The 26,821-nt window shown below is 46.7% G+C and overlaps 1 protein-coding gene across 1 annotated transcript in view; it reads left to right on the plus strand.

Annotated features, from left to right (window-relative positions):
- Nucleotides 1–14,369, plus strand: part of ONECUT2 (one cut homeobox 2) — a 47,135-nt gene extending 32,766 nt beyond the window's left edge. Inside the window, exon 2 of the mRNA XM_068993978.1 lies at nucleotides 14,083–14,369. Within this exon, the coding sequence (XP_068850079.1) occupies nucleotides 14,083–14,369 (287 nt within the window). The remainder of the gene's footprint in view (nucleotides 1–14,082) is intronic.
- Nucleotides 14,370–26,821: the final 12,452 nt, after the last annotated feature.

The raw sequence follows: 26,821 nt of genomic DNA on the forward strand, positions 1-26,821 counted from the left end.
TCTCTCTTCTCTCTCCTCTCTCCCTCCTGCTCCAGCATCTCTCACCAGTAATATTTGCTCGAATAATAAGCCAGGCAGCAGCTTGCTCACTGGCACGTGGGTTGTTTGGTTTAGAGTGCCTTGGCTGTTGAGGATAATGTGTCAAATGGTTTAGAAGTTTTTCTCACCAAGAAAGGCCAGTTAGAAGGGAGCAAAGGAGGGATAAAACCCCAGCGACCAAGAATGACCCCAAGTTGGTTTGGGAAGCACGACCCCCCCCTTTCTCTGCCCTTGGCCGCCGAAGTGGCACCAGTGGGTGCCCCTGGGTCTGCTGCCCATGTGGTTGGGCAGCCAGTCTGTGAGGAAAGTCAGCTCCCAGCCCAGAGACAAAGCCATTAAGTCTCCCCCTGACTCAGGCCAGGGACATTTGGAGAAACGAGAGAGGAGTTGGAATTTAGCTCTCGGGGGTCAAGTTTACCCTACTCGCTCTGTGGTCATCTAGACCAAGGTGGCCTTTGATGATAAGGTTTGGAGTCACAGAGAAGCAGGGAAGACTGCAAAGCATTGAACTGCAAAGCATTTATAATTTCCAAATCTTAGCACAAGATAAATGATGACGAGATCTTGTCTTTGGCAGCCCCTCCCCCTGCGTCAAGCCCTCCCGCCTCCCTGGGGACTGATCAGCACCCCGGTCACCCTGAGCCCAGGCTTGGGTGTCACACCCCACCTCTGCTGGTCCCTGTAGCAACGTGCCAGGACCTATCCCATTGGCCGGAGGAGCCCGCATTGCTATGATTTATCAGCATTACGGCTTCCCGTACATTAAATATGTACTATCAGAGTGCGTAACTCTTCTCTTCTTGCTTCCTTATTTGAATGCAAGGGATGCTGTTATTATTTCAAAAGCTCTGGAGCATGCAGATTAACTCCTGAGGAACGGGGGCCTTCCTGGACAACCATCCTTCCTCCCATCCTGACAGCAACACAGGGAAGTAAGGGAGTTGATTTTCCTTGCTCTGACCTCAAAACCCCGTAGGTTTCTCCGAATGAGGCTGGAGGTACAGACGTGACCTTTCTCTGTAATGGACTTCTGCATCACCCAGTCGATCGCCTCAGTTGATGGTCCCAACCCCACTGCAGCCCCTGGGCGCGTGCCCTCCTTGCTGGAGATGGTTAGGCCCCCTCCTCTGCACAAGCCCTTGGAGGAGGGTGGCTTCAGGCTCTCCAGATGAAAGCTGGAGACGATCCTCCTTGGGCACTGCTTTCAGACCCATTTCCTGGGGGGTTAAGTGACTGCTCTGTCAAATGCACACCCGATGGCTTCCGGCCCCACCCCTGCCCAGTGCCCCAGCAAGATCACATTGAACTGTTCAGGGAAAGTATTTACGGAATGCAGGGAGAATAGAGCATGCCTGCATTATTTATCAGGGGCTCACAATACCCATCACATGAAGACTGTATTTGGACATAAATTAGTGATGCTAGGAAACACCAGGGGTCCCAAACCTATCAGGATCCTGGACACACATGTAAAAATGTGTCACAGTCTTACCTTTCCTAGGAGTCTGGGAGCTGGCTCCAAGGCACCTTCCACCAGGAAGACAAAACTCTTTTTAACCTTTTATTTGCCATAAGCCCTCCGGACAGTTTATCTACAATTGATTAAGTCTTGGCAAATCATTTCAGCCTCTAAATTCTTAACTTCACTTTCTTATCCCGCCCCACCCTTTTTTCTTTCTCTGTGAAGCAAGGAAGGCTATTTACGGACTGCCAACTGTGCACCAAGCATTGAACTACCCCTTGATGTCTGAAGGGTTTGCATGAGTTCAGTTCAGTTCAGTTGCTCAGTCGTGTCCGACTCTTTGCGACCCCATGAATCGCAGCACGCCAGGCCTCCCTGTCCATCACCATCTCCCGGAGTTCACTCAGACACGTCCATCGAGTCCGTGATGCCATCCAGCCATCTCATCCTCAGTCGTCCCCTTCTCCTCCTGCCCCCAATCCCTCCCAGCATCAGAGTCTTTTCCAAGGAGTCAACTCTTCTCATGAGGTGGCCACAGTACTGGAGTTTCAGCTTTAGCATCATTCCTTCCAAAGAAATCCCAGGGTTGATCTCCTTTAGAATGGACTGGTTGGATCTCCTTGCAGTCCAAGGGACTCTCAAGAGTCTTCTCCAGCACCATAGTTCAAAAGCATCAATTCTTCGGTGCTCAGCCTTCTTCACAGTCCAACTCTCACATCCATACATGACCACTGGAAAAACCATAGCCTCGACTAGACGGACCTTATTCTGCAAAGTAATGTCTCTGCTTTTGAATATGCTATCTAGGTTGGTCATAACTTTTCTTCCAAGGAGTAAGCGTCTTTTAATTTCATGGCTGCAGTCACCATCTGCAGTGATTTTGGAGCCCAAAAAAATAAAGTCTGACACTGTTTCCACTGTTTCCCCATTTATTTCCCATGAAGTGATGGGACCAGATGCCGTGATCTTCGTTTTCTGAATGTTGAGCTTTAAGCCAACTTTTCGCTCTCCTCTTTCACTTTCATCAAGAGGCTTTTTAGTTCCTCTTCACTTTCTGCCATAAGGGTGGTGTCATCTGCATATCTGCTGCTGCTGCTGCTGCTAAGTCGCTCCAGTCGTGTCCGACTCTGTGCGATCCCATAGACGGCAGCCCACCAGGCTCTGCCGTCCCTGGGATTCTCCAGGCAAGAACACTGGAGTGGGTTGCCATTTCCTTCTCCATCTGCATATCTGAGGTTATTGATATTTCTCCAGGCAATCTTGAGTCCAGCTTGTGTTTCTTCCAGTCCAGCGTTTCTCATGATGGACTCTGCATAGAAGTTCAATAAGCAGGATGACAATATACAGCCTTGATGTACTCCTTTTCCTATTTGGAACCAGTCTGTTGTTCCATGTCCAGTTCTAACTGTTGCTTCCTGACCTGCATACAGATTTCTTAAGAGGCAGGTTAGGTGGTCTGGTATTCCCAACTCTTTCAGAATGTTCCACAGTTTCTTGTGATCCACACAGTCAAAGGCTTTGGTATAGTCAATAAAGCAGAAATAGATGTTTTTCTGGAACTCTCTTGCTTTTTCCATGATCCAGCGGATGTTGGCAATTTGATCTCTGGTTCCTCTGCCTTTTCTAAAACCAGCTTGAACATCAGGGAGTTCACAGTTCACGTATTGCTGAAGCCTGGCTTGGAGAATTTTGAGCATGACTTTACTAGCATGTGAGATGAGTGCAATTGTGCGGTAGTTTGAGCATTCTTTGGCATTGCCTTTCTTTGGAATTGGAATGAAAACTGACCTTTTCCAGTCCTGTGGCCACTGCTGAGTTTTCCAAATTTGCTGGCATACTGAGTGCAGCACTTTCACAGCATCATCTTCCAGGATTTGAAACAGCTCAACTGGAATTCCATCACCTCCACTAGCTTTGTTCGTAGTGATGCTTTCTAAGGCCCACTTGACTTCACATTCCAAGATGTCTGGCTCTAGATTAGTGATCACATCATCATGATTATCTGGGTCATGAAGATCTTTTTTGTACAGTTCTTCTGTGTATTCTTGCCACCTCTTCTTAATATCTTCTGCTTCTGTTAGGTCCATACCATTTCTGTCCTTTATCGAGCCCATCTTTGCATGAAATGTTCCCTTGGTATCTCTAATTTTCTTGAAGAGATCTCTAGTCTTTCCCATTCTGTTGTTTTCCTCTGTTTCTTTGCACTGATCGCTGAAGAAGGCTTTCTTCTCTCTTCTTGCTATTCTTTGGAACTCTGCATTCAGATGCTTATATCTTTCCTTTTCTCCTTTGCTTTTCACTTCTCTTCTTTTCACAGCTATTTGTAAGGCCTCCCCAGACAGCCATTTTGCTTTTTTGCATTTCTTTTCCATGGGGGATGGTCTTGCTCCCTGTGTCCTGTACAGTGTCACAAACCTCATTCCATAGTTCATCAGGCACTCTATCAGATGTAGGCCCTTAAATCTATTTCTCACTTCCACTGTATAATCATAAGGGACTTGATTTAGGTCATACCTGAATGGTCTAGCGGTTTTCCCTACTTTCTTCAATTTGAGTCTGAATTTGGTAATAAGGAGTTCATGATCTGAGCCACAGTCAGCTCCTGGTCTTGTTTTTGTTGACTGTATAGAGCTTCTCCATCTTTGGCTGCAAAGAATATAATCAATCTGGTTTCGGTGTTGACCATCTGGTGATGTCCATGTGTAGAGTCTTCTCTTGTGTTGTTGGAGAGGGTATTTGCTATGACCAGTGCATTTTCTTGGCAAAAGTCTATTAGTATTCATCCCCATTTTACAGATGAGGAAACAGGCTCCAGGTCATGCAGCTGATAAGTGGCCAATATAAAATTGGCAACCAGGTCTTGGACTTCAGGCCGAGGTTTCTTTTCACCCTGTATTTGACTCACCACCTGGGCAGGAAGGCGACAGTTGTTCTTCGCTTCCTTATCAGCTCTGTGTAGCCACAGGGATGCCACCTGCCACAGAACCACAGAACTGGTTGCATACAGCCATGGACGTTTATTTCTGCTCAGGAGTCCATGGGTCAGCTGAGCAGTTCTGCTGTTCAAGGCCACATTCCTGGGCAGACCCAGGCTGGCCTGGGCTTGTCACACGGCATCTAGCACTCTGGGAGTGTGACCAAGTCACCTGGCTTCTGGAAGCCTGGGCTGTCCCTTCTGCTGGCCAGAGTGAATCACCAGACCAGCCCGGATCCAGGAAGAGCAGACTGCCTCCATCTCGTGCCGGAAGGCCCTGCAGAGTGGCGGCAGGAGGTGGGATGGTGGCAGGGGAAGAACGGGGGACAGTTTTTCTGTCCACCTGCCTTGGTCCCGCTGCGGGGCTGCCTTGCTTCTCCCGGGGCCTGCCCCTGCTTCCTAGAAGCCTCAGTTGCCCTGCTCCCTCCTTGCCATGCCTGCCCTCAGAGCTGTTTCTTGTGTGTACCCAGACTGTTGTGCAGGATGACTTCAAAGCAGGATTTCAATGGCCCTCTTCCCAGGAGGAAGAGATGCAGTCAGTCTGGCAGGGGTTAAGCCTTCCACTGACCTGATTAAGCTGAGGCAGGCTGCCTTCAGCATCAGCCAGCCGGGGGGCCGAAACCACACCAAGGAGTCTCCTCTGCTGGCACCTGAGGCCGGTGTATCTTCTGGGTACCGTGCAGGGGCAAGGGGTGGCTCTCCACTGCCCATCCTTGCTTGAGTATCTCCAGGCATCATGTCACACTGGTGGGGCCACAGTTCCTCTGCTGTGTGGGTGCACGGCCCCCTCACCACCGCCCCTGCCACCCCAGGGTTCTCAAGGATCTCTCTTTGGTTTGTGTGTTTGTGGTTTCCAGGGAAGAGGGTTGGAAGGAAAGGTCTACCTCTGCAGGACTCCCAGGCCAGCTGGTTGACATGGGAGATGATGCTGGGCAGTGAGGGGGGAGGAGAGTGCAGCCTGGAGGAGGGGGCGCAGGGCCAGGAGGGGAGGCCGAGCTGGAAAGGGCTGCTGGGTTCCTGGAGGTCTGGAATGGGCCAGAAAGCTCATGAGAAGAAGCCAGCACGCGGAGAGGAAGCAGGGAAGATGGGAGTTTCCAATGGAGGGTGGAGCATTGGGAGACTGGGGTCGACATAGCCACACTGTAGATGCTACACAGCAAACAGGTAACTACTGAGAGCAAGCCTGAGCACAGGGAGCTCTGCTCGGTCTCTGTGGTGACTGAAAGGGAAAGAAGTCCAAAATGGAGGGGATTTTTTGGACACACACACATATATATACACACACACACATTGCAACCCTTGGACTGTAGCCCACCAGGCTCCTCAGTCCATGGGTGTTTTCAGACAAGAATACTGGAGTGGGTTGCCATTTCCTTCTCCAGGGGATCTTCCCGACTCAGGGATCAAAGCTGCATCTCCTATGTCTCCTGCCTCGCAGCACTGAGCCGTCAGGGAAGCCCTTAGATACTACATATAAAACGGATAACTAATGAGAACAAGCCTGATAGCACAAGGAGCTCGACTCAGTCTCTGTGATGACTGAATGGGAAGAAGTCCAAAAGCGAGGGGATTTTTTATGGATGCAAACACACACACACATATTCGTATACATACATATATATATGGTTGATTCACTTTGCTGTACAGTAGAAACACAACATTTAAAACAACTCTAATAAAAATTAATTTTAAAAAAAGAAAAAAATAAAAAATCTAATAGATGGGAGCTAAGAGCACAAGCATTGGGAGGCTGGTGTTTACAGGCCCCAGAGGCCGCGTTGCACGCACAGTGACCCACTGACAAGCCTGGTGCCTGCTCAGACCACCTTCACCAGCAGACAGTTCCTGACCCCTGCGAGGTGGGCCAAAGGGTCAATGAGACTGAAGCTTCTAGACTGGAAGAAAAGAGACACCCCGATTCCATTTCCCATTAAGGCAGGTAGGGTAAGTTTCACCCCAAGAGAGGCACCTGCCCACCATGGGACTCGACAGGTGGAAGGCACTGTGTGTGGTAACAGCTTGCAGGGAATGGCTGATGACGTCCTTAATTCTTCGGACCCCTTGAGAAGTCATGGAGAAAGACCGCGTTTGCATTTGGTTTGGAAAGATACGTAAGACGGCACCATGCGGAGGGAGAGGAAGGTGGAAGGCACATCCTTCAGGAGGACAGGACAGACGGCAGTTGTTTTGGTCCGGTCCCGGGAAGGGGAGGGAGGCGCAGCAGCCACGCCACCCAGCTGCTGAGCGGACTCAGGCGGGGCGGGACCTGCCCTCTGCCCTGCCCGCGGCCGTGTCAGCTTTCTGCCCCCCGCCCCCCACTCCCGTCCTGGCCGCAAGAAAAGCAAAGCTACAGTGTCTTTTTGTTTCAACTCGTAGGCCTGTGATTCATTTCCGAGAAACATTTTCCTTTCTGCCAACTGGGGCGGTTAGGCCGGAGTCCGCGGGACCCTTCGGGCGCTCATGATTCTGCAGCAGATCGTGGGACGGGTTCCCCAGAAACAGACGGGAGCCTGCCCCGCCCTTTTTCTCAGCAGGGACCTGCATTCTTGGGGCAGAATCCCTGTGGCGTGGGGCGGGGTCGGGGGAGGGGGTCTCAGCTCCAAAGCGAGCAGAACTGACAGAGCAGGGCCGCTGCTGGGCCCCTGGGGACTGAGAGCAGCAGGGAAGGGGCTTCCGGGCCTACCTGTCAGCCCTGACGCTCATTTTGTCGTTCAGGTGCTAGGTCGTGTCCGACTCTTTTCGACCCCGTGGACTGCAGCCCACCAGGCTTCCCTGTCCATCGCCATCTCCCGGAGCTTGCTCAAACCCATGTCCATTGAGTCGGTGGTGCCATCCAACCGCCTCACCCTCTGTGGTCCCCTTCTCCTACCGCCTCCAGTCTTTCCCGGCATCCGGGTCTTTTCAAATGAGTCGGCTCCTCGGGTCAGGCACCCTAAACAAGTCACTGAACTTTCTCACTCACGGCATGCAAATACCAGAGGCCTCTGTCCCAGGAAGGAAAATCAGTGATGGGTGAGAATAAGCCTTTTCCGTCAGAGGAACGACATGGTCTCTGCCCTTTGTGGCGGGCGGGGGGCCCGATGCGTGCCATTTGTCGCAGCCTCCTGCATGTTTTTCTCGAGTCTCTGATGCTGTCCCTCACCCTGCACCGCCTCCCTTTGAATCTGCTCCTGATGGAATGACTTCTGGCTGTACAGCCTTGCCATGTGCCTGGCTGCCCATGTGCAAGTGTTTGACGGCGCTGTGGCCAGGTGCCCTGGGTGCCGGAAGACAGCTGAGCCCCTGAGGATACCCAGGAGTGGCCTGGCCTCGCTGGGGGGACGCAGGGAGAAGGGGCCAGTCATAGAAGTTCTCTCACTCCTGGTGTAGGAAGATCTGCTCCAGGGAAATGGCACGGGCTTGGAGATGAACTTTGTCAGGTTCTGCCCCTCTAAAGAGTGGCCACCAGCGAACAGGTGAATGGGCATCTCAGGGATCTCGGAGGGCTTGAGCCTCAAACCAGCACTTCCCTTATTTCACCCTGCGAGCCCGGTGGTCTGAAACACTTGTCCACTTGTCTTAGGCAGTAGCTGTCACCTCTTTTGTTGAACACAGATGCCTCCATCTCTGTAATCTGCTGGTCCCAGGTCGTGGGCCTCAAAAGATAAGTAGTGTTACCCTTCTGAGCTGATACTGTTCCTGCCCCAGAAGGGGAGAAAAAGCTCTGTAGCCCCAGTAGGCAGCCTCACTGCACGCAAATGACTTCTTGTCTTTGTCATAGACATAAGCTCTCAAACTTCCATGGCTCACTTGGGGACCACTTCCCAAGAGAGGAAGGAAGATGGGGAATGGCTGGGGGATGACTCCCTCCTCCCATCCGGCAACACACAGACACACACACACACACACATGGCCCCGTGGCACGCCCTCTCTTCTCTCCTGGAAGAGGGAGGAGAAGCAGACCCCAGCGCCGGCGGGAGCCCAAGCTAACCTCCCACCCTCCGGGAGCAGAGCTTACCTCGAGTGGGAGGAGCTCAGCTCATCCACACTGCTGATGAGCACCGTCTGCTGGGTCGCCAGCACATGTTCCTGGGCTGTCGGGAGTTACTTGGCATTTCCCAAGCTGTTGTGAGATGGGTATTTGACTGTAGCACGCAATATTCTCACACCAAAACCACTGACACTCCTGACTGTGCCCCTGGGCATAGCTGACTTTACATCTTGTCTGAGAAATTCTGAGGTTCCTGCCTTCATGCCAACTCCCAGATGTCGTTTGAGCTGTCTGCTTTTTCCTAGACTTGCAAAGCCGGTGTTCGCCCTCTTTTTGTGCCTTCTCTCAGCCCCTGACCAACTGCTTTTGTAGGAATCACGGGGTGGCAGCTGCCAAGTGTCAGGACTTTGGGCATGTTACATATTTGCTGCCTCATTCTTTAGGGCTTTTGGACTTGCCGCGCATTGTCTGACCACAGGCTGAAGCTTTGTGTTTGTTGGTATCAGATCTGTTGGCTTTGGGAAGCTCTTGGGAAGGAATACACAGGATGTGTTGATCTGTTCTTTCTCTGCAGGTTGCTGAATGTTAAACTTTTAACATTTTGTCTCTTAACTCATATATGGATATATCTTAACATTTTGTCTCTTAACTCATATATGGATATATCTTCAGCATCAGCATCAGCACTACCTAGGTACCCTCTTAAAAGTGCAAATACACCCCATACCAGTTAGAAGGACCACCATTAAAAAGTCTATTAATACAAGTAGTAAATGCTAGAGTGGGTGTGAGAAAAAGGGAACCCTACCACACTGTTGGTGGGGATGTAAATTAGTGCATCTATGATGGAGAACAGTATAGAGGTTCCTTAAAAAAAACTAAAAATAGAGTTACCATATGACCGTGCAATCCCACTCCTGGGCACATACCCAGGGGAAACCGTAATTTGAAAAGATAGATGCACCTCCAGCGCTCACAGCAGCACTGCTTACCACAGCCAAGACACAAAAACGACCCAAGTGTCCATCAGCAGATTAATGGATGAAGATGTGAGACACATGTCTCTGTGTGTGTGTGTGTGTGTGTGTGCGCGCCACACATGATGTGCATTTACACACACAATGGAATGCTCCTCAGCCATAAGAAAGAACAAAATAATGTCATTTGCAGCAACATGGTAGACCTAGAGATCATCATATTAAGTGAAGAAAGTCAGAGAAATATAAATATTTGATATTACTTATATGTGGAATCTAAAAATCGATACAGGTGAACTTATTTACAAATAAAAATACATTCACAGATACAGAAAACAAACTTATGGTTACCAAAGGGGTTAACAGGGAATGGGGAAGGAGAGTTAAGTTAGGAGTTTGGGATTAACATATACACACTGCTTTATATAAAATAAAGAACAGGGACCTACTAGACAGCATAAGGAACTATATCCAATATCTTGCAGCCTATAATGGAAAAATCTGAAAAAGAATGTGTGTGTGTGTGTGTGTGGGTGTGTATAACTGAATCACTTTTCTGTATACCTAAAACTGGCACAACATTGTAGATTAACTACACTTCAGTTTCTTAATGGGTTTTTTTTTAAGGCACCAATAAAGCATTATCTGAAGAATAATCAATAGTGGTATGAAGGCTGAGGACTGTGTGATTAACCCAAAGAGAATGAATTGACTGAGGGTCTCAGCCGATGTTGGTAGAATATATGTGGCCAGATCTTCTTATCAGGCGGTTTTCGCACACCACTGTTTACTCAGAATCTTCCAGATGTGGGCTTGGCACCCATGTCCCGGGAGGCTGGGGTGGGAACAGCAATCTGGGAACCTGAATTGGCTGTGGGGTCAAGCACACAGGCTCTCCTGTCTCAGAAGCACCCTCAGAGGTTTGTGAAAGCACAGATTCCAGAACCCTACCCCACACAGTGAGAGTCAGGATTTCTGGGGACAGGCCCCCGGGGCTGCACTGCAGATAGATTCTATTTAAGGGGCCAGGGGCGTGAGTGCCATCCCTGTAGAAGATGAAGGTGGGGAGACTCAAGGACTGGACGCCTGCCCTCGGCCTGCAGCCAGCCTGGAATGTGACCTTAGCTCAGTCACTTACACCCTCAAGTCTCCACTTATTTCATTTTAAAGAAAGAATAATTCTTCCACTTACCTACCTTGGGATTCCTGGGGTAATCCAGCCAGAGGGAAGAGGGCATGCACACACTTTGCCTCACGGAAGCCTCTACAGAGGTGAGTACCTTCTTTCCGTTATGCTGATGAGGAAGACGGGCACTGGGAGGTTACGTTATTTACCGAGATGCCAAGTCTTGGAGGTGAAGGAGCCCAGATTAGAATCCAGGTGTTGGGTCCTGGAACATTCCATCCCATCCGGGTGCTCCTCTGAGACTCTAGCAGCCAGACAGATCCTTGTTCCCCTTCATGGGTCACAGCCTTGTCGTGGTGAAGTGGTTTGCATGGCTCAGTGAAGCTGTGAGCCATACCATGTAGGGCCACCCAACACGGACGGGTCACAGTGGGGAGTTCTGACAGAACGTGGTCCGCTGGAGGAGAGAGTGCCAACCACGCCAGTATTCTTGTCGCGAGAACCCCGTGAGCAGTGTGAAAAAGCAAAAAGACATGACACTGGAAGGGGAGCCCCTCAGGTTGGCAGGTGTCCAGCATGCTGCTGGGCAACTCCTCACAGCTCCAGAGAGAAGGAAGCGGCGGGGCCAAAGCGGAAGTGATGTCGTGGAGGTGTGTCTGATGGTGAAAGTCAAGGCTGATGCTGTAAAGAGCAATATTGCACAGGAACCTGGAACGTTAGGTTCATGAATCAAGGAAGACTGGACGTGGTCGAGCAGGAGCAGGATATGGACCAGCTGCATCACCTGGGAGCTCATTAGAAATGCAGGCTGTTGGGCCCCACCCAGGTTGACCGCCTCAGACCCTGCGTTGGAGCGAGCTTTCCAGATAATCTCTGAGCAATTAAGCTTTGGTTTTTTAGTATCTTTTATTTAGGCTGCGCTGGGTCTTCATTGCTGCAGGCAGGCTTTCTCTAGTTGTGGCGAGCAGGGGCTGCTCTCTAGTTGGCGACGTGCAGGCTTCTCACTGAGGTGGCGTCTCTTGATGTGGAGCACAGGCTCTGGGGCGTGTGGGCTTCTAGCTGGGGCACACAGGCTTAGTTGTCTTGTAGCATATGGAAACTTCTGGACCAGGGATCGAACCCATGTCCCTTGCATTGGCAGGTAGGTTCTTAACCACTGGACCACCGGGGAAGTCCCTACTCTGAACTTTAGAAACACGGTTGTGGAGGATTGCACTAGAGAGGGCAAGTTTACCAACACGGTTAAAGTAAATATCCAAAATCCAGCAAAAGTGTGACCTCCCAGGGATAATCAAAGAAGAAATCTTAACGGGGAAGTTCCTATGGGAGAAGAGTAACTGTAAGCTGTTTCAGCCCTTTCTGAGTTCCCATTGCAGGGCAAGTGCCCTTTATCTGAGAGAATCCAAGCTTTCCAAGAGACTGAGGGTTTTGGAGTGAAACAAATTGTTTCTTATAGGTGTGTATATGTGGGCTTCCCCGGTGGCTCAGCTAGTGAAGAATCCGCCTGCAACGCAGGAGACCTGAGCTCCATCTCTGGGTGGGGAACATCCTCTGGAGAAGGGAAAGGCTACCCACTCCAGGATTTTGGCCTGGAGAATTCCATGGACTGTGTATCCATGGAGTCACAAAGAGTCACAACTGAGTGCCTTTCACTTTCATATGTGTGTTGTGTTTAATTTTCAAAGGTAACATGATTGCTTGTGAAAGTAAGATAAGGAAAAGTCAGGAGGAGAGGGTTTAGCAGAGCTGACGTCGCCCAACAGTTTTACGGAGGGCTCTCCTGCCCCTGCCCTTTTTCACAGCTTCTCACTTGTTTCAGGAGTGATCCCTTTATGGCTGATGGCATCCAACAGGGAGGCTGGCCAGTTGGGTCGGGGGAAGTTCAGCTTCCAGAATATCTTTCCTGTGAGTGTTTGTCCTCAGGTTAAATCCTAAGACCCAGCCGTTTGAAGGATGTTCCCCTGATACTCACCCCGCAGCAGCCCCACTACAGCTCATTCTCCTTGCAGAATACAGAGAGAAAAATGGCCTGACCCTAAGCTCAGAAGCAAGACTCACAAATAAGGGTTTTGAGAAGTCTGGAAAGGCTTCCAGACAGTACTCCAGACAGGTCGCCTTTGGGGAACATCAGAAGAGTACAAGGAGAGCTCAGCTGCAGCCAGAATGTCCAGTAGCAGCTGATTCAGGGAAGGATGCTCCCAGCTAGACTTCTGCTCCCTCCTCGCCTTTCCTGGATTAGCTGTGTCTGTTGTTGTTCAGTTGCTAAGTTGTGTCCGACTCTTGGCGACCCCATGGACTGCACACCAGGCTTCCCTGTTCTTCACTATCTCCCAGAGTTTGCCCAAACTCACGTCCGTTGAGTTGGTGATGCCATATAATCTAACCATCTCATCCTCTGCCACCCTCTTCAGCTTTTGCCATCAGTGTTTCCCAGCATCAATCTTTTCCAATGAGTCGGCTCTTGAGGCTACACAAAAACCTTGGATGAGCTGAGGTTTCCGTCCAGTGATTTTAGCGCGTGTTCTCGTGTTTAAATCTGGGACTCGTATGCACTGTACTAGCCCTTAGAGGTTACTTTTCTGGGACCCACTCTGTGAAATGTGCACGTTCCTGAAAGAGTCAAGACACCACTTGTCCTCGGTATCCCAAGCATTCAGTTATGTCCGCGGTTCCAAAAGGAGCCAGTCGGGAGCGTCACACAGACCTGATGCCCGCCTTCCAGGAACGTGTAGGGTAAGGCAGAGGCAGTGACGCATATTAAAGCGTGCTGGCAGCCCAGGTGTGGAGACCTAGCTGCTGAATCAGACACTGGGCTCTAATCCCCTGTAAATGTGGATTCTTCTGCCAACCTCAGCCCTGGTCTTCACGTACTAGCTTCATCTCAGACCAGCCAAATTACAACTGGTTAGACCAGCTTTTTCATGGACTTCCCCTCCCTGTTTGATATGTTTGGGTTTTTTTTTTTTTAATGTTTTCGAAAGTCTAGAGGAAGGGGTTTTGGGGTTGGGATGATGCCATCGCTCCTTTCATTCTGTTCACAACTTTTTGAGTCATGTGGGTGGAAGGTTTTGAGAAATGACGCCACTTTTAAGTTTTGACTCCGGAAAGTCGTTGTGGCTCAGCTCTCAGCAGTTCTAGAGGGAGACTGTGAAAGAAGAACCAGGTAACCAGGCTTCCCCAGGGGAAGGGGTCCTTTTCTTCAGAATACCTGATTTCACTGATGAAGAGTTTTAAGGGGGTGGGGGTGGGCGGTCGGGGGTGAAAGAGAAAGCAACAGGCCTTTGGTTCAAAAACCCGGGTGTGTAGAGCAGCTCTGTTCTTTTCTCCTCCCTCTGTCCCCCCACTAACAGATGTCTTCCATCACACAGAGATGAACTGGGAAGGCTGGTCACTGACAGCCAGGCAATTCGCAGAGTAAAGTTTAACGGTCTATATCCCCTCTGCGAGTCCCCTGTTCTCTTGGTGCATCAGCTCAGGGGGAGGGCCGGGTCTCAGCCTCACCCTGACTCTCTGCTCCTTCTCTCCCCCTTCCAGCGTGCAAACGCAAAGAGCAAGAGCCCAACAAGGACAGGAACAATTCCCAGAAGAAATCCCGCCTGGTGTTCACCGACCTCCAACGCCGAACGCTCTTCGCCATCTTCAAGGAGAACAAGCGCCCGTCCAAAGAGATGCAGATCACCATCTCCCAGCAGCTGGGCCTGGAGCTCACGACCGTCAGCAACTTCTTCATGAACGCCCGGCGCCGCAGCCTGGAGAAGTGGCAGGATGACCTGAGCGCGGGCGGTGCCTCGTCCACCTCCGGCACTTGCACCAAAGCGTGACGGAAGGACTCTCAGCTGGGCACAAGTCGCCTCCCGACGAGGACAACCGATACCCAAAGAAAACGCAGAGGAAAGAGACACCGGATTCTTAGCTGGGGCCCTTCACTGGTGATTTGAAAGCACAATTCTCTTGAAACTTTTCTATTCTAGCTGTAATCATAGGCCAGGTGTTTTTTGTTCTTTTGTTTTTAATGGCTATGGAGTCCACGTGCAAGCTGAAAATTAATCTCTTTGAACTGGACATTGTCCTCTGAGCGAGCATGCTAAGCACCCCAGGATCCCAAATGGGGCCTTCCTAGAGCAAGTCAGTTCCAGCCTAGTGTCAGCCAATCAGGATTGCTTAGAATGTCAGCATCCCAGTTTGGGTCCTGTCAGCCTCTTGCAGTCAGCGTTCCCGTGAGTTAATAGTAGGACTCCAGCTTGTATAAGGACTCTTGAGTTTGGGTTCCCAAGATGCTACAGTAAGAGAAGAATCTAGCAACAAGAATGACCTCATTTGCTTTCCAAGTGCTTAGCTTCATCAAACCGTAGTTCACCAATGTTCACAGCCATAACATAAAAAACCATCCGAATGACAATTACTGAGCACAAGTTTTAAATATGGAAGTTTAAAAAAAAAATTCGAGGACCTGTTTTTTCCCAACTCAGGCATCTTTTTCATTGAATGGTTTAGAAAGCTTTAAGTTGATCCAGTTGACAGTTTTCTTTTCCTTACCTCCTGGAAATCTCACATGGTCTTGGATCCATCAAAAAATAAAGCAAACCAAGTCAGTTCACTTGAGCGCCAAGTATCAAGCACAACGAAGATAAATAGACAAGTGAGGGAGGTTCTGGATTCACGGCGTCTGGATTTTCAAAACACCGATTGGGAAGTCAAGAGGGAATCACTGGGAATATGGCTTCAAGCACATTTTGCAGTTTGCTACACGTTCTGTTTGTACATAATGAAAACGCACACTCAGGAGGCCAATTCAACTCTTAGGGTATACGGAGCGAATGCAGCATTTTAAAAGATCTAGATTTTTTAGATCGTAAGTGTATCCTCCTTGCTCACCCATCATCACCTGGTCCCTCCTATTGTGCATTACGACCGCCACATAATACATTCTCACGCTTTCAGGTTTGGGTTATTCCCTTGTCCATCCCATCAGTAGGGACGTTTTCAGTGTTTCCTAGCAAGGGAAAAAAAGAATTCAAACCCCCAAACATGTTACTCATAACCATCATCTAGTCCTGAATCTCTTTCATTATTGAATCATCCTAGCAGAACAGCTGAATAAATCTGGAGAAAAACACAGCACACCAAAGAAGCAGAATACTGCAAACCAAAGACATTTATTACTTGCCATTTTCTAGCCTGAAAAAAATACTGTGATTACTTTTAGAAGTCAGAAAACCTGTGCAACTCCAAATAGCTTCCAGCGCTCGCACTTGGCTCATCCCTGGGCCGAGTGGACCGGCTACGCCAAGGATGGTAGCCAAGCCACCGAGCGAGTGGCTTTCTGGTTCCTGGCTGTTACCTCCCCACAGCAAGTGGAGGAGGGCCCACAGGACCCCCAGGAGATTGCGACGGTCACCATGTGCATATTTACCAGTGAATGGCCCCAGGTGGGCACCACAGGGGTGTTCAAAGCAAGCCAAACGCTGCAATGATGCTTTACAGACACTTGAGACTGACTTTTTTTATGAGTTACTTAATCGAAACCAAAGAAACTTTTTCTGCACCTACTTCTGCAACAAACAAAACTGTCCCATTGAAATGAATAAAGAAAAACGGACGTCCATGAAAATCCACCACCAACAAGATGGAAGCACGACAGAAAGAAAAAAAAAAAAAACAGAAAAAACGTCGAGACACACTGTGTTCGAACAGACCTCTTGGGACATTTTTTGGAAGCAGATTTTTAAAAAGGGTTTGAGACAGGAAGAGAAATAAGGAAGAGCCGCGGTGGCCGCTGCTCCACCCGACGACTCACGCGGTAAAAATCTTAAAGGTGAAGATTGTCTTTAATTTGTGCCTATGCAGTTTTTCAAAAGAACACGGAACAGAGCAACAGAAACCTCAACAGCTACAATACCAAAGATGAGGATTTCTCACACCTTTGTTTCAGTTCATTATCCCCTCTTGCCTGGCTTAAATACTAATAGCGCCATTGATCTGTGTGTAAAGGTAATCAATTTCGTTTCTGAGCAACGAGAGGAAAGGGTCATTTATTTTATTTTATTGTTTCCCTATCATTTTGTTTTACGGCTTTCTACCCAACATGGAATCTCTCAGAAGATTCCATGGAACTCCACTTTAAGATGTTGGGGGTACTGAGCCGTTCTCTTTGCTCAGCAGAGCGTGGGGAATCATACTGTCCCTTGAATGTTCTTTGCTTAACCCTCCTGTACCCTTGATTCCTTCTGTGTTCAGAGCCTCATCATCAAGGGAGGGAAGGAGAGTGAGGGTCAGGAGTAGGGGTCTTGGGGACGCATCCTCTCCCAAGCCACAGAACCAAAGAATTTATAGAGGAATTGACAAGCCTCATCTTCATGTGATTGCTACATCCTAACAGGGCTTCATTTGGGGGTGGGGGGAGACATGTAAAAATGATTGTCAGTTTCTACTTTTCTATTAGCTTTTTAAAAAATCAGCTGTAAAGTTGCATTTCTAAAGAAAGAGATATATATAATATATGAATACATATATAGATTCAACTTGACATTGGTGATAACCCAAAGTTACTGCTGTTCAAATTCATGTCTTGTTTTTGTCAAGTGCTTCATCACTTAAGTACTCAGTTCAGAGCTTTGCTCATTTCTCATGCCATCCCAGAGTGTGGATGATTTAGAGTATTCTGATTTCTGTGAAAATTCCTGGGAAAGGTTGAAAGTCAAGTTCGAGCATTTCAGCGTTTTAACGTGTTGATAAATGGGTCCATGGGACAGATGAGTGTTATTTGTATTTTGAGTCATCTCTGTTCTCTGTCTCAGCCATGATCAGGGTGGTGAGTGATATCCATCCACCATGGCCGGGGAGGCAGGTATTCGTCTTCTCTAACTGCTGGGGAAGCTCAGTGGTCTGTTCCCACCAGTTACAGAGATGAGGCCAGCCCAGACCTGTCTTCTCCAGGAGCCCTGTCCTGTCAGGGTGTTCGAGATGCCCCTCAATGAGTAGATCCACCAAAGGGACTTTTTGCAGAAGTCCAGCTCCTCCTGCAGCAGGTTCATCGGGTTTCCTCAGGGTGGTAATGACCAATTTGTTTAGACAAGCCCATGTGCAGCCACGGCTGGCCCTGGGGTGAGGCAGCGGTGTTGGGGGTTAGGGGTGTCTCAGACCTGGAGAGCAAACACCAGGCAAGGAGTAGGGAGGATCCCCGATTCTTGCTTGGAAGACCTGTTGTCTGTGGTGCCAGCTCCTTGCCCCTTCCACGTCGGTCTCCCTTTGCAGAGGCGGCAGCCTGGAGCCACGAAAAGAAAGTGACTTTCCGTGGCTTTTATGATTCATCCTACCCGGGGATGTTCCTTGGCTTTGCCCTTTGTCGCTTTGTCTCTTGCTCATTCTCCATGTCTCCTTTGTCAAATGACCAAGAAAAGAGCATGTTTCAGCAGGGGAGTGCTCCTATTGGGTTGATAAAAGCGAATTTCAGCTTGGGCATTCCTTAATGAAACTTTGTGACTCATGGCCAACGGAAATGCTTGTTCTTCCCAAGACTGGGCTGAGGAGCGAAGCCTGCTTGGTTTGGTTAATGATTCTTTGGCATGCCAGGCTCAGCATTTGGGTCTCTAGTGTCCTCTGAAGATGTCTACACTGAAAGAGGCTGCCTCGTGGCCTGAGATTTCAACCCTGTTCCAACCAAGTGTAGACACATACACCCTCAGTGTTCCTGGGGACCAGAGGGAGATGTCATAATGTAAAAAAAAGGCAAGAACTTCCCTCCGGGGTTTTGATAAATGTCTCATAGCAAATAATGCCATACCAGAGAGAAGTGCTTGCTTCTAAAAAATTATTTACGTACATATATAAATACATGTGTGTATCTATATATTTGTGTATTGAAAAGTTAAGTCCTACAGAATTTCAATTTGTTAAAAATGTGAAAGAAAGAAAAAAAAAACCCTGCAAACTGAATTATAATGGAATTTGACCCACTATGTCTTTCCTCAAGCATTTAAAAACTTATTTTAGGTTAACAATTTTAGAAGAAAAAAAAAACTCTTTGGACTTAGTTATAGTTCAGCATCCATTTCCTCAATCCAAGAAAAATTCCAGGCATTAGCAATGAAAAGGGCAGGGCAGAGTGAAGGGACAATTCCAAGCCAAATTCAGATTCTTGAGACAATGGAAATCCTAAAGCCATTGGCTGGAAAATTCTTTATTTCTTTAGGGAAATAGGCTTGCCTCCGTTTTTGCTTTCAATTTGATTTTTGTCCTGACGATGCTGTTCTTTCATTCCAGGAAACTTTTATTTTAAAAAGAGCCAATATATTTCTTTAAAAAAAAGAGAAAAGAGCAACAACAATAAAAACTCATCCACAATATTTAAAGGCCTTTCCAAAATGTAAAATAGCATATGGGTTGTAACACTTAACAGTACAGGTGGGAATAAGGCAGGTAGCCTGACTCTTGGGAGAAATCACCTCTGCAGGATCTCTTTTCCTGAGGGCTCCTGTGGGCTCTGGAAATTCAAGCTCATTTTTATTTCTAGCTAAAATAAAAGCAAAATTAGGAGTAAATCTGATACACACATGCACATTTTTGTTCAGTCAGACGATGTATTTCAGAACCAAACATAAATGCCTTTTAGATTATCAAGCATTTTTCTTTATGCTGGGTGTCCACCTGTTCATGCTGATATACTGAAGTTGAACAGCTTCGTGAAAAATATGACTACCACCTGGGTGCAGGGGCACGCTTTCCCACTTTTGAAAATGCTGGTAGAATTATAGAAGTGTCCGTTGACTACTGTTCCTGAAGCATCATGACAGTATACCTTTGTGGTGAACTCTGATTTTCAGGAGGTATAGGAATTTCTCAAAAACAGAAAAAGAGCAGGCTGGGTTCCAGTCTTATTGAAGAATAATGGAGTATATTAGAAAGTAGAGAAAAAGATGATCCATGTGGTCAAGCAAGGTTGACCCCAAAGCCCAAACCCAAGTACTGTTGACGGTAACTGTCATGATTCCTAACAAATCAGAGCTGATTTTTGTTGCTGCTGCCAATGCCTTGTGGTTCAGACTAGTCAGCCTAACCAGGAAGAGCGAGCAAAAGACGGTAGACAGAAAAGGGATATAGTTGGTTTGCCTATCGTTCTGACGTTTACTTGTAAGACTGGAGAGCCTTTATACATTTAGCGAAGACCAAGTTGCCTCTAAAGCAACAGCAGATTCTAGTTTTCAAATAAGGCCACAAAATCCTTACTAAAAGAAGCAAGTGTACTGGAGTTCACTGTATAAATCTTATCTAGTTAATGACGTTGGCTTTAAATATGGCGGTCCCAATGCCTATTTTCTACCTATGATTTTTTTCTTTCCAAGGGCCAAGGGGAGGGAGGGTTGGTTTTATTTGTTTTAGAAAGTCTCAGAATTGGTTATAAAATTTTTTAAATGTACCAAAATGACAGAGAGCCTCCCTTAAGTAGGCCCTGAACTTACAGTTGAGGCTGATGGGCTGTTCTGTGAACCCCACGGGGACCAGAAGTCTTCCTTGTTCTCAGATAGCAAAAAGGCTCTGACAGCCGGAAGCAAGTAAAAGCTGGAGCCTAAGCTTTCCTTACCGGTGTTGAGTTTGGTTGCCTGGAATTAACCAGTTCATTCCCTTTTAATGGAGGAAAACACACATGGCTACAGATCTGTTCATTCCACGGAAGTCTTCCACTCTGCTCCAGCCTTAGCAGAGATATTTCCCACTGCATAAACCTTGGTAGATACATTTGCCTAATCCTTGTACCGTCTTCAGCTTGAGTGTATACAGATTTAGATGCCTCTTTCACCATGTATACTCATAGGCATCTTATAGCAACACCCATCGCCTGTGAGTGTCCAGACTGCACAGACACTTCCATACGTCCATACATACTGTCCCCGTTATAATAAATACATGTTCAATGGTCGTTTCACATGTATGTGGTACTTCTATAGTGTACACTATTTTTATTATTTATTGTAACATTGAAAACCAAAGTGCAGGGGGAAAAAAAACATCCCAGCGTCTTCATTCCCTACACTTGGAATTCCACTCATTCAGTCACATCCAAGGTAAACTCAGCTTTCAAGAAACCTTGCATTTTATTTACATGTCTGTGTAAGAATGACACACGTGCTTGATGACTTCAGTTGAATAGCTTTATTCTGGATCTTTCATTAACTAAAGCTAAATCCAAAGACCTGAAAAGAGGACACACACCCCAAAAAAAAAGGAAAAAGAAGGAAAAAGTAGAAAGTGTGAACTAATAAAGAAAAAAGTGGGCTCTGGTTTCCAGGGTTGAGAAAATGGTGATGTGGTCTTGGGGGGGCTGTGTCAGCGAGAGGGAGGGACATGGTGATTTTTTTTTTCCATGCTTGTCACATTTAAATGGTCTTTTTGATCGTGAGAAAGTGCAGAGGTTATAATTTTCTGCTTTATTTTCATTTAGACTGTGGAAAGAGGCTATATGTTTTGTCCATTGAAAAATGAAGACGAAAGAAACCTTTTTTTTTCCCTGTTATCTCTTTGGGTTATAACCCAACAAGCTAAGTACCATTAATGTAATTAATTTATTTAAATTAGTTTTTAGCACACTGAATGTATAGAATTTTGATAATTTCTTAATCTTTCCTTACTCTGATTTTACTCTTTGTGCTTATTTATCAGAACCTAGACCAATGGTGCATCAGAGATGCACGATCCCTTTTAGAATCCCCTTGAAGGTTTGCTTTATAAAGCAGAGAAATTCTGTTACAGACAGGGAAGAAATACAGGTTACAAAAAAAAAAAAAAATTGAGGTATTTTTCTTTCTTGAATTAACTTTGAAAATAATTTAAGTAACAGTGATTAAATTATTTAAGTTCATAGCCCCACCTGGTACCAAGCGAACTTCACCTTTTAATTATTGGGGCCCTCAGAGCCTTCATATTGTAACTTATTTATTTAACTTATTCAGCATCTGCAAAAGGTGCACGATATAGTTTATATTTTTTATTTAAAACAACAGAAAGCACTGCAGTTTGTTTGCTGTCAGACGGACAACAGAGCAAAGTTTGTGGACAAGCAATGACTATTCAACCCGAAACTGTGCATTCAGAAAACGCATGCTGAGACCCTGCTTCACCAGCCTGGATTTCAGGGCTTCTGTACAGAAACTGGAAAAATAAAAAAATAAAAAATCAGAACAGCAAAAAGAAACCCTTACACTAGCTGCTTCCAAGAATGAACTCTCTGTGTGTGTAAAACAACAAACAAAAAAGGATTAAAAAAGCAGAAAAAAAGAAGAAAAAAAAAAGGAAGAACTTTCTATTTCTAGTGAGAACCAAAGAAGGCTACCTCACTGACTTTTTCCATTTGTAATTTTAATCGTGTTGATGACACCAAAGATACCAAAGATTTCTTTCTCTGTGCGGTCTGCATTTCGCTTGTGCTCTTTTATAATTTTAACTCTTCTCTCTGACGTATGGCATGTATGGCCACAGCTCAGATACCCCAAAGAAATAGTTAATCTATGCGACAGTGGCTGCTGATCGGGAAAGGGATGTTTTCTGTGTTTTTCTTCGTGTGTTCGCTGTCCCCTCCATGTGTTCAGGATGCATGTTCAGATGTTGCCGCCACTGGATTCCTGAAATTCCGAGTTGATGAAGAAGCCTGGTTGAAAGTGGCCTTCGGTCCCAGCCACGACCTCTGTTCCCTGCTTTGGAGCTGTCACGGTTGAGATTTCCAGTGATAGGAATCCTAATCCTTGAACGGTAGAGCTGGAAGGGACCTTGAGAAGTTTTTAGTCCAGCCCCTGGAGGCCCAGAGGACTGAAATAGTTATCCAAGGCAAGTAACTGACCCAGAGGCAAAGCCCAGTCAAGCCTTCTGGGCCACTACTGTATTCATGCCTCGTGCGCCTCTGCCTGAGATGAGCCACACATTGGCAAGAGAAGGAGGGCTTGGAGCTTGTCATGAACATTTTTACCTGGTAGAAACAGGCACAGGTATTTTGGTATCTGTCTAGCTAGAATCTCAACATAAGTCACATGAGATCAGTTGCTTGTAAAGGTGGTTAGCCTTGATTTATTAGAGCTCACAGAGGGGTTTTTGCCCTGGAAGTACACACTGTTCCATTGAGATCACTGTTGAACCTCCCGGTTCCAGAGTGTTGTAGAGATAAGCTTCTGATTCAGTGAGAAGAGAAAGTTCATTCTTGGTCTGTTGAGTTGAATTATTATGCATATTTTTAGGTCAGTATTTGTCAGAGAAGGGGAATTCGATCACCATTTACACGTGAAAAGCTGTTCAGCTTTTCCCTTTTCCTCTTGACACAATACATCGTTTCGAGGATACCTCTGTACTTAAGAGAGACGTTTAAGCCTTGTATCATCAGATGGTGACACGTTACTCATTAGGAACAAAAGATGACCACAAAATTTCAGAGGAGTTGATATGCCAGTCTAGGAAACAGATGCTTAAAGTTACTTCTCTTTTCCCTTCTTACTCATGAAGTGAATTGGTCTTAAGTTTCTTTTGAGTCAATTAACAGATTAATTCACCACTCAGATTCAGTCACCAGAGTGATTTGTACATGAGCAAGGTGAAATCTTTCTCAACTGTTGACCAAATGAGTTTCAGACATTTGTGAAGATCAGCTTCCAGTCTGGATGGTTGTTTATTGGATACTAGTATTTTGCATTTCAACTAATGTAGTTCTCTTTCAGCTTTTTAAATGACCATTTACCCAAAGAAGCTAAGGAGGGAAAAGACAAGTCAACTCCTCCAATCCATGCATCAGTGTGAGTATAGCTAGTAGAGGAAATTAGAAGCTACACTGACAGACTTGCAGGAACACTCAGTTATCCCTTCCTGTAGTTTCCAAGTAGCATATTGACCCATGTGAATCTTCTTTCCAGTCCAAACAGGCTCCAAGTGCCATCTGCCCCCCCGCCCCCCCCCATACCAGGCAAAGGTGCAAGGCCTGACTTTCAGATAGCAAATTGCTTTGGTTTTCTTCCCAAATTCCTGTTGGAAGTAGCATTCTCTGAATACCTGGGAGACAGGTGTTCTCCCAGACCAAGACGATCTGGTGATTGAGCAGCGAAGTGCTCTGTAAGCCAGCACCGCCTTCCCCAGCCTTCCCACCACCAAGCCCCTGGAAGAGGGAGAGCAGGGAGACGGATGGCAACCTGAACACAGAAAACAGCCCCGGTTGGCAGACCCCTCCTCAGCAGTTCCCCCCCCTCAGCCTCATGCTTCACTTGCAAAGTGTGATGTAACCACGGGACGAGTGCCTTGCTTGAACCAAAGCAACGATTTAGCCAGTCTGGACTTCTCTGTGCTTTTTTTTAATCCTTCCTGTGAATACCTCAGCTTCCACTGGGCCTCCATACAGTAAATTGGTGGGCTTATTGTACTGTGGTGCTTTGCAATGCAACCCTGCAAACAACGAGATTTGTACTAATACCAAAGGTTCTTTCTCTGTCTCTCCTCTGCCTCCCCTGTTCTTCTCCCCTTTCTGGTTCTTCACGGTTCCAAAGCTTTAATATGAACCTGGGCATGTTGGCAATGCAGACCGCGCAATTCCTTACCGAATTTTCTCAGATATACCTCATAGATAATAGTGTTTAGAGTAATGTTATTATAGCGTATGTAATAAATTATTCACTGTTTCTTTTGGTAACTGTGATTTAAAAAAAGAAGAAAAAAAAGCTTTATACGTTTTAGGTTGTGCTTTTGTAATAGACGAAAAGGTGAGCTTAAAAAAAAAAAAATGTATGTTCCCCCCCCCACGGCTTTGAATTTTGTTTATTCTGGATTGGGGAAAGTTGCAGAATGAGCCCAAAGTTTACAGTTTCATATTTTGCTGAAGAAACAATCTGTGTTCATTTGCTCTGTTGAAAAAAAAATTTATTATTTTCTACATTTGTGCTACTTGGTCTGAACAATTAATTGTTCTGTGTTAACAGTGTAGTATTATAATTAGCAACTGCCAATCAGTGCTATAATTTTATGCATGAGGCTAAAAATTTAGCAGTGTGATGCATTGTGGTCTTAAATAGCAACGTTTTTCATTTTGAACTAGATCTTCCCCTTTGGTTCAATGGACTTTATTTATGCATGGGCGCCAAATTGTTTGTTAGCGGTTGTGGAACGGTTGTGTATACATTAAACTGTGAAAATGTACACAGTTCAGCCTCAGACAGTGGTAATATTGGTTTTATTGGGAGCTGTCTCACCTCGAAAATACCTTGACCTCTGTTGGGATTTCAAACCGAGTCAGACTAAATTGAGTTCACATGCGATGAGAAGGGTCATTCCAAGTTTGAGTTCTCCAGCTCGCATTCCCCAGTCAGATTCTCGTAACCCAGCTATCTCACGCCATGCGAAAGGGGCTTGGGAACAAGCACTGAAAAACAGCTCTGCCTCTGAAGTTCCCACAAGAGAGTCCTTCTGACTTTCTGTTCCTGACCTCAGACACAACTGGCCACCTGTATGGAGGTGCAGATCGACCCAGGACTCACCTCTCCTGGGTCTTTGCTTGGGGGCTGGCCACTTTGTGCTTGACTTCCTGGAAGAATACTGGAGTATGCTGTCAGGTCAGTTTAGATGGCGTCAGTATCATTCATTGTTCTCTGGGTTCTCTGTCCCTTTTCCTGGACAACTCCACCAGCTGTTCCAGTTTTTGGGGGGCAAAGATGGATGGCATTCCTCAAAGCTTCACCTGTGTACCCATATCGTGGATTTTCCTCCCTAGAGAGATGAGTCTAGCTGACTCTTTTCTGCCCAACAATGTTGCATCTATCCTAAAGCGGGTATAAGAAGTTTTGAAACCTAGTTTAGTAAAACCTTCTTTGTTTAAACTCCCTAGTTATCTGAGGCCCCTATATATCTCAAAAAGTATTTTTCACATGCAGTGGATCGGGCAAACTCATTCTTTCTTATTTTGGGTCCTGAGGCCCATTCTCAAGTTTCATACCTATTCCCCCAATCAACATGCTTGACAGAAAACCAAATCAGTTGCCAAGCACACTTTATTTTGCATAGGAGTGCAGCTTAGGAAACAGCAGTGGGAAGGCCGCAGCCCGCTCTGCAAAATATTGGAAATCACCCACAGTAGCACATTCATATGACCGTGCATGAGAATATACAGAAAATGCGCTTTCATTAATAATGGCAAGAAACATTTTATTTGGCCTTATAAAGTAGATCATGATAATGAAAGCTTTGTAATAGATAGTCTTGATTTCTTCCCTTATTAATTTGCCAAAGACAGGAATGGATACAAGAATTTTAAGTCGATTTTTGTTAAGACCGTTTATGATTGTAATCGTGTTTAATCTTCCAGAAAGCTTTCTATGTTCTTCCGCCATAAAATCAAATGGATGTTTCAGTCAAGTTCTCCTCACGCTCACAAACCCACACACAAATCCTCTCAAAGCAGGTGTTGTAGAATCTATGACGTTCAAATGTATTTTCAATCCAAAGTAAACAGGAGTGTCTGAGACATGAGTGTGCCCAACAGTTTTTATTACAAGAGACGCATGGGTCTGGCTTATTAACTAGGATTTGCCAAGAATACTTGTCTTATGAAACTCGAGGTATATTTTGTTATGCCATTTTATGTCCTTTTTTTTAAAAAAAAAAACACAAAAACTTTGTGGAAAGTGATATGTTGAATCAAGTGTAAGCTGAGTTTTCCAGACAACTGAAGTAGCTACATCGTGAATGTTATTTTGTTATTAAAGGGTTTTTACTCAATGCTTTGTGCCGGTGGGTGTCCTTTTCCTTGGAGACACAGAACTATGGAAGTGCCTCACCTGGGCCTGGGTTTCCCTCCTGCTCTCTTGGGGACACGTGGGCCTGGCCTGGGAAAGGAAGGTCATGGGCTGGAAGGTAGAGCTTGGCTCTAGGGCACGTGAACGTGAGGGTGTTCATTGCTCAGTCATGTCCACCTCTTTGCAGCCCTGTGGACTGCAGCCCGCCAGGCTCCTCTGTCCATTGAATTCTCCAGGCCAGCATACTGGAGTGGGTTGCCATTTCCTCAAGATCTACATAACTATCAGCTTTGAAGAGAGATGGATCCAAACTTTCTCACCTCACTCTCTGGACCCCAACACTTCTCTGAGATCTCTTGGCCTTAAGCACGTGCCGGCATGAAGGCAGACCCCGGTTCTTACAGGAAAGGCCAGGAAGACAAAGTAGCCATCCTGAATCCTCGGTCGCCCACCAGGCGCTCACCTGTCCTCAGGTGGGCCTCCGCCAGCCAGGGCTGTTGGTGGCCCATCTGGTCACCTTGTCC

The sequence above is a fragment of the Capricornis sumatraensis genome, chromosome 21 (assembly GCF_032405125.1).
Source record: "Capricornis sumatraensis isolate serow.1 chromosome 21, serow.2, whole genome shotgun sequence".
Taxonomy (NCBI): Eukaryota; Metazoa; Chordata; class Mammalia; order Artiodactyla; family Bovidae; genus Capricornis; species Capricornis sumatraensis.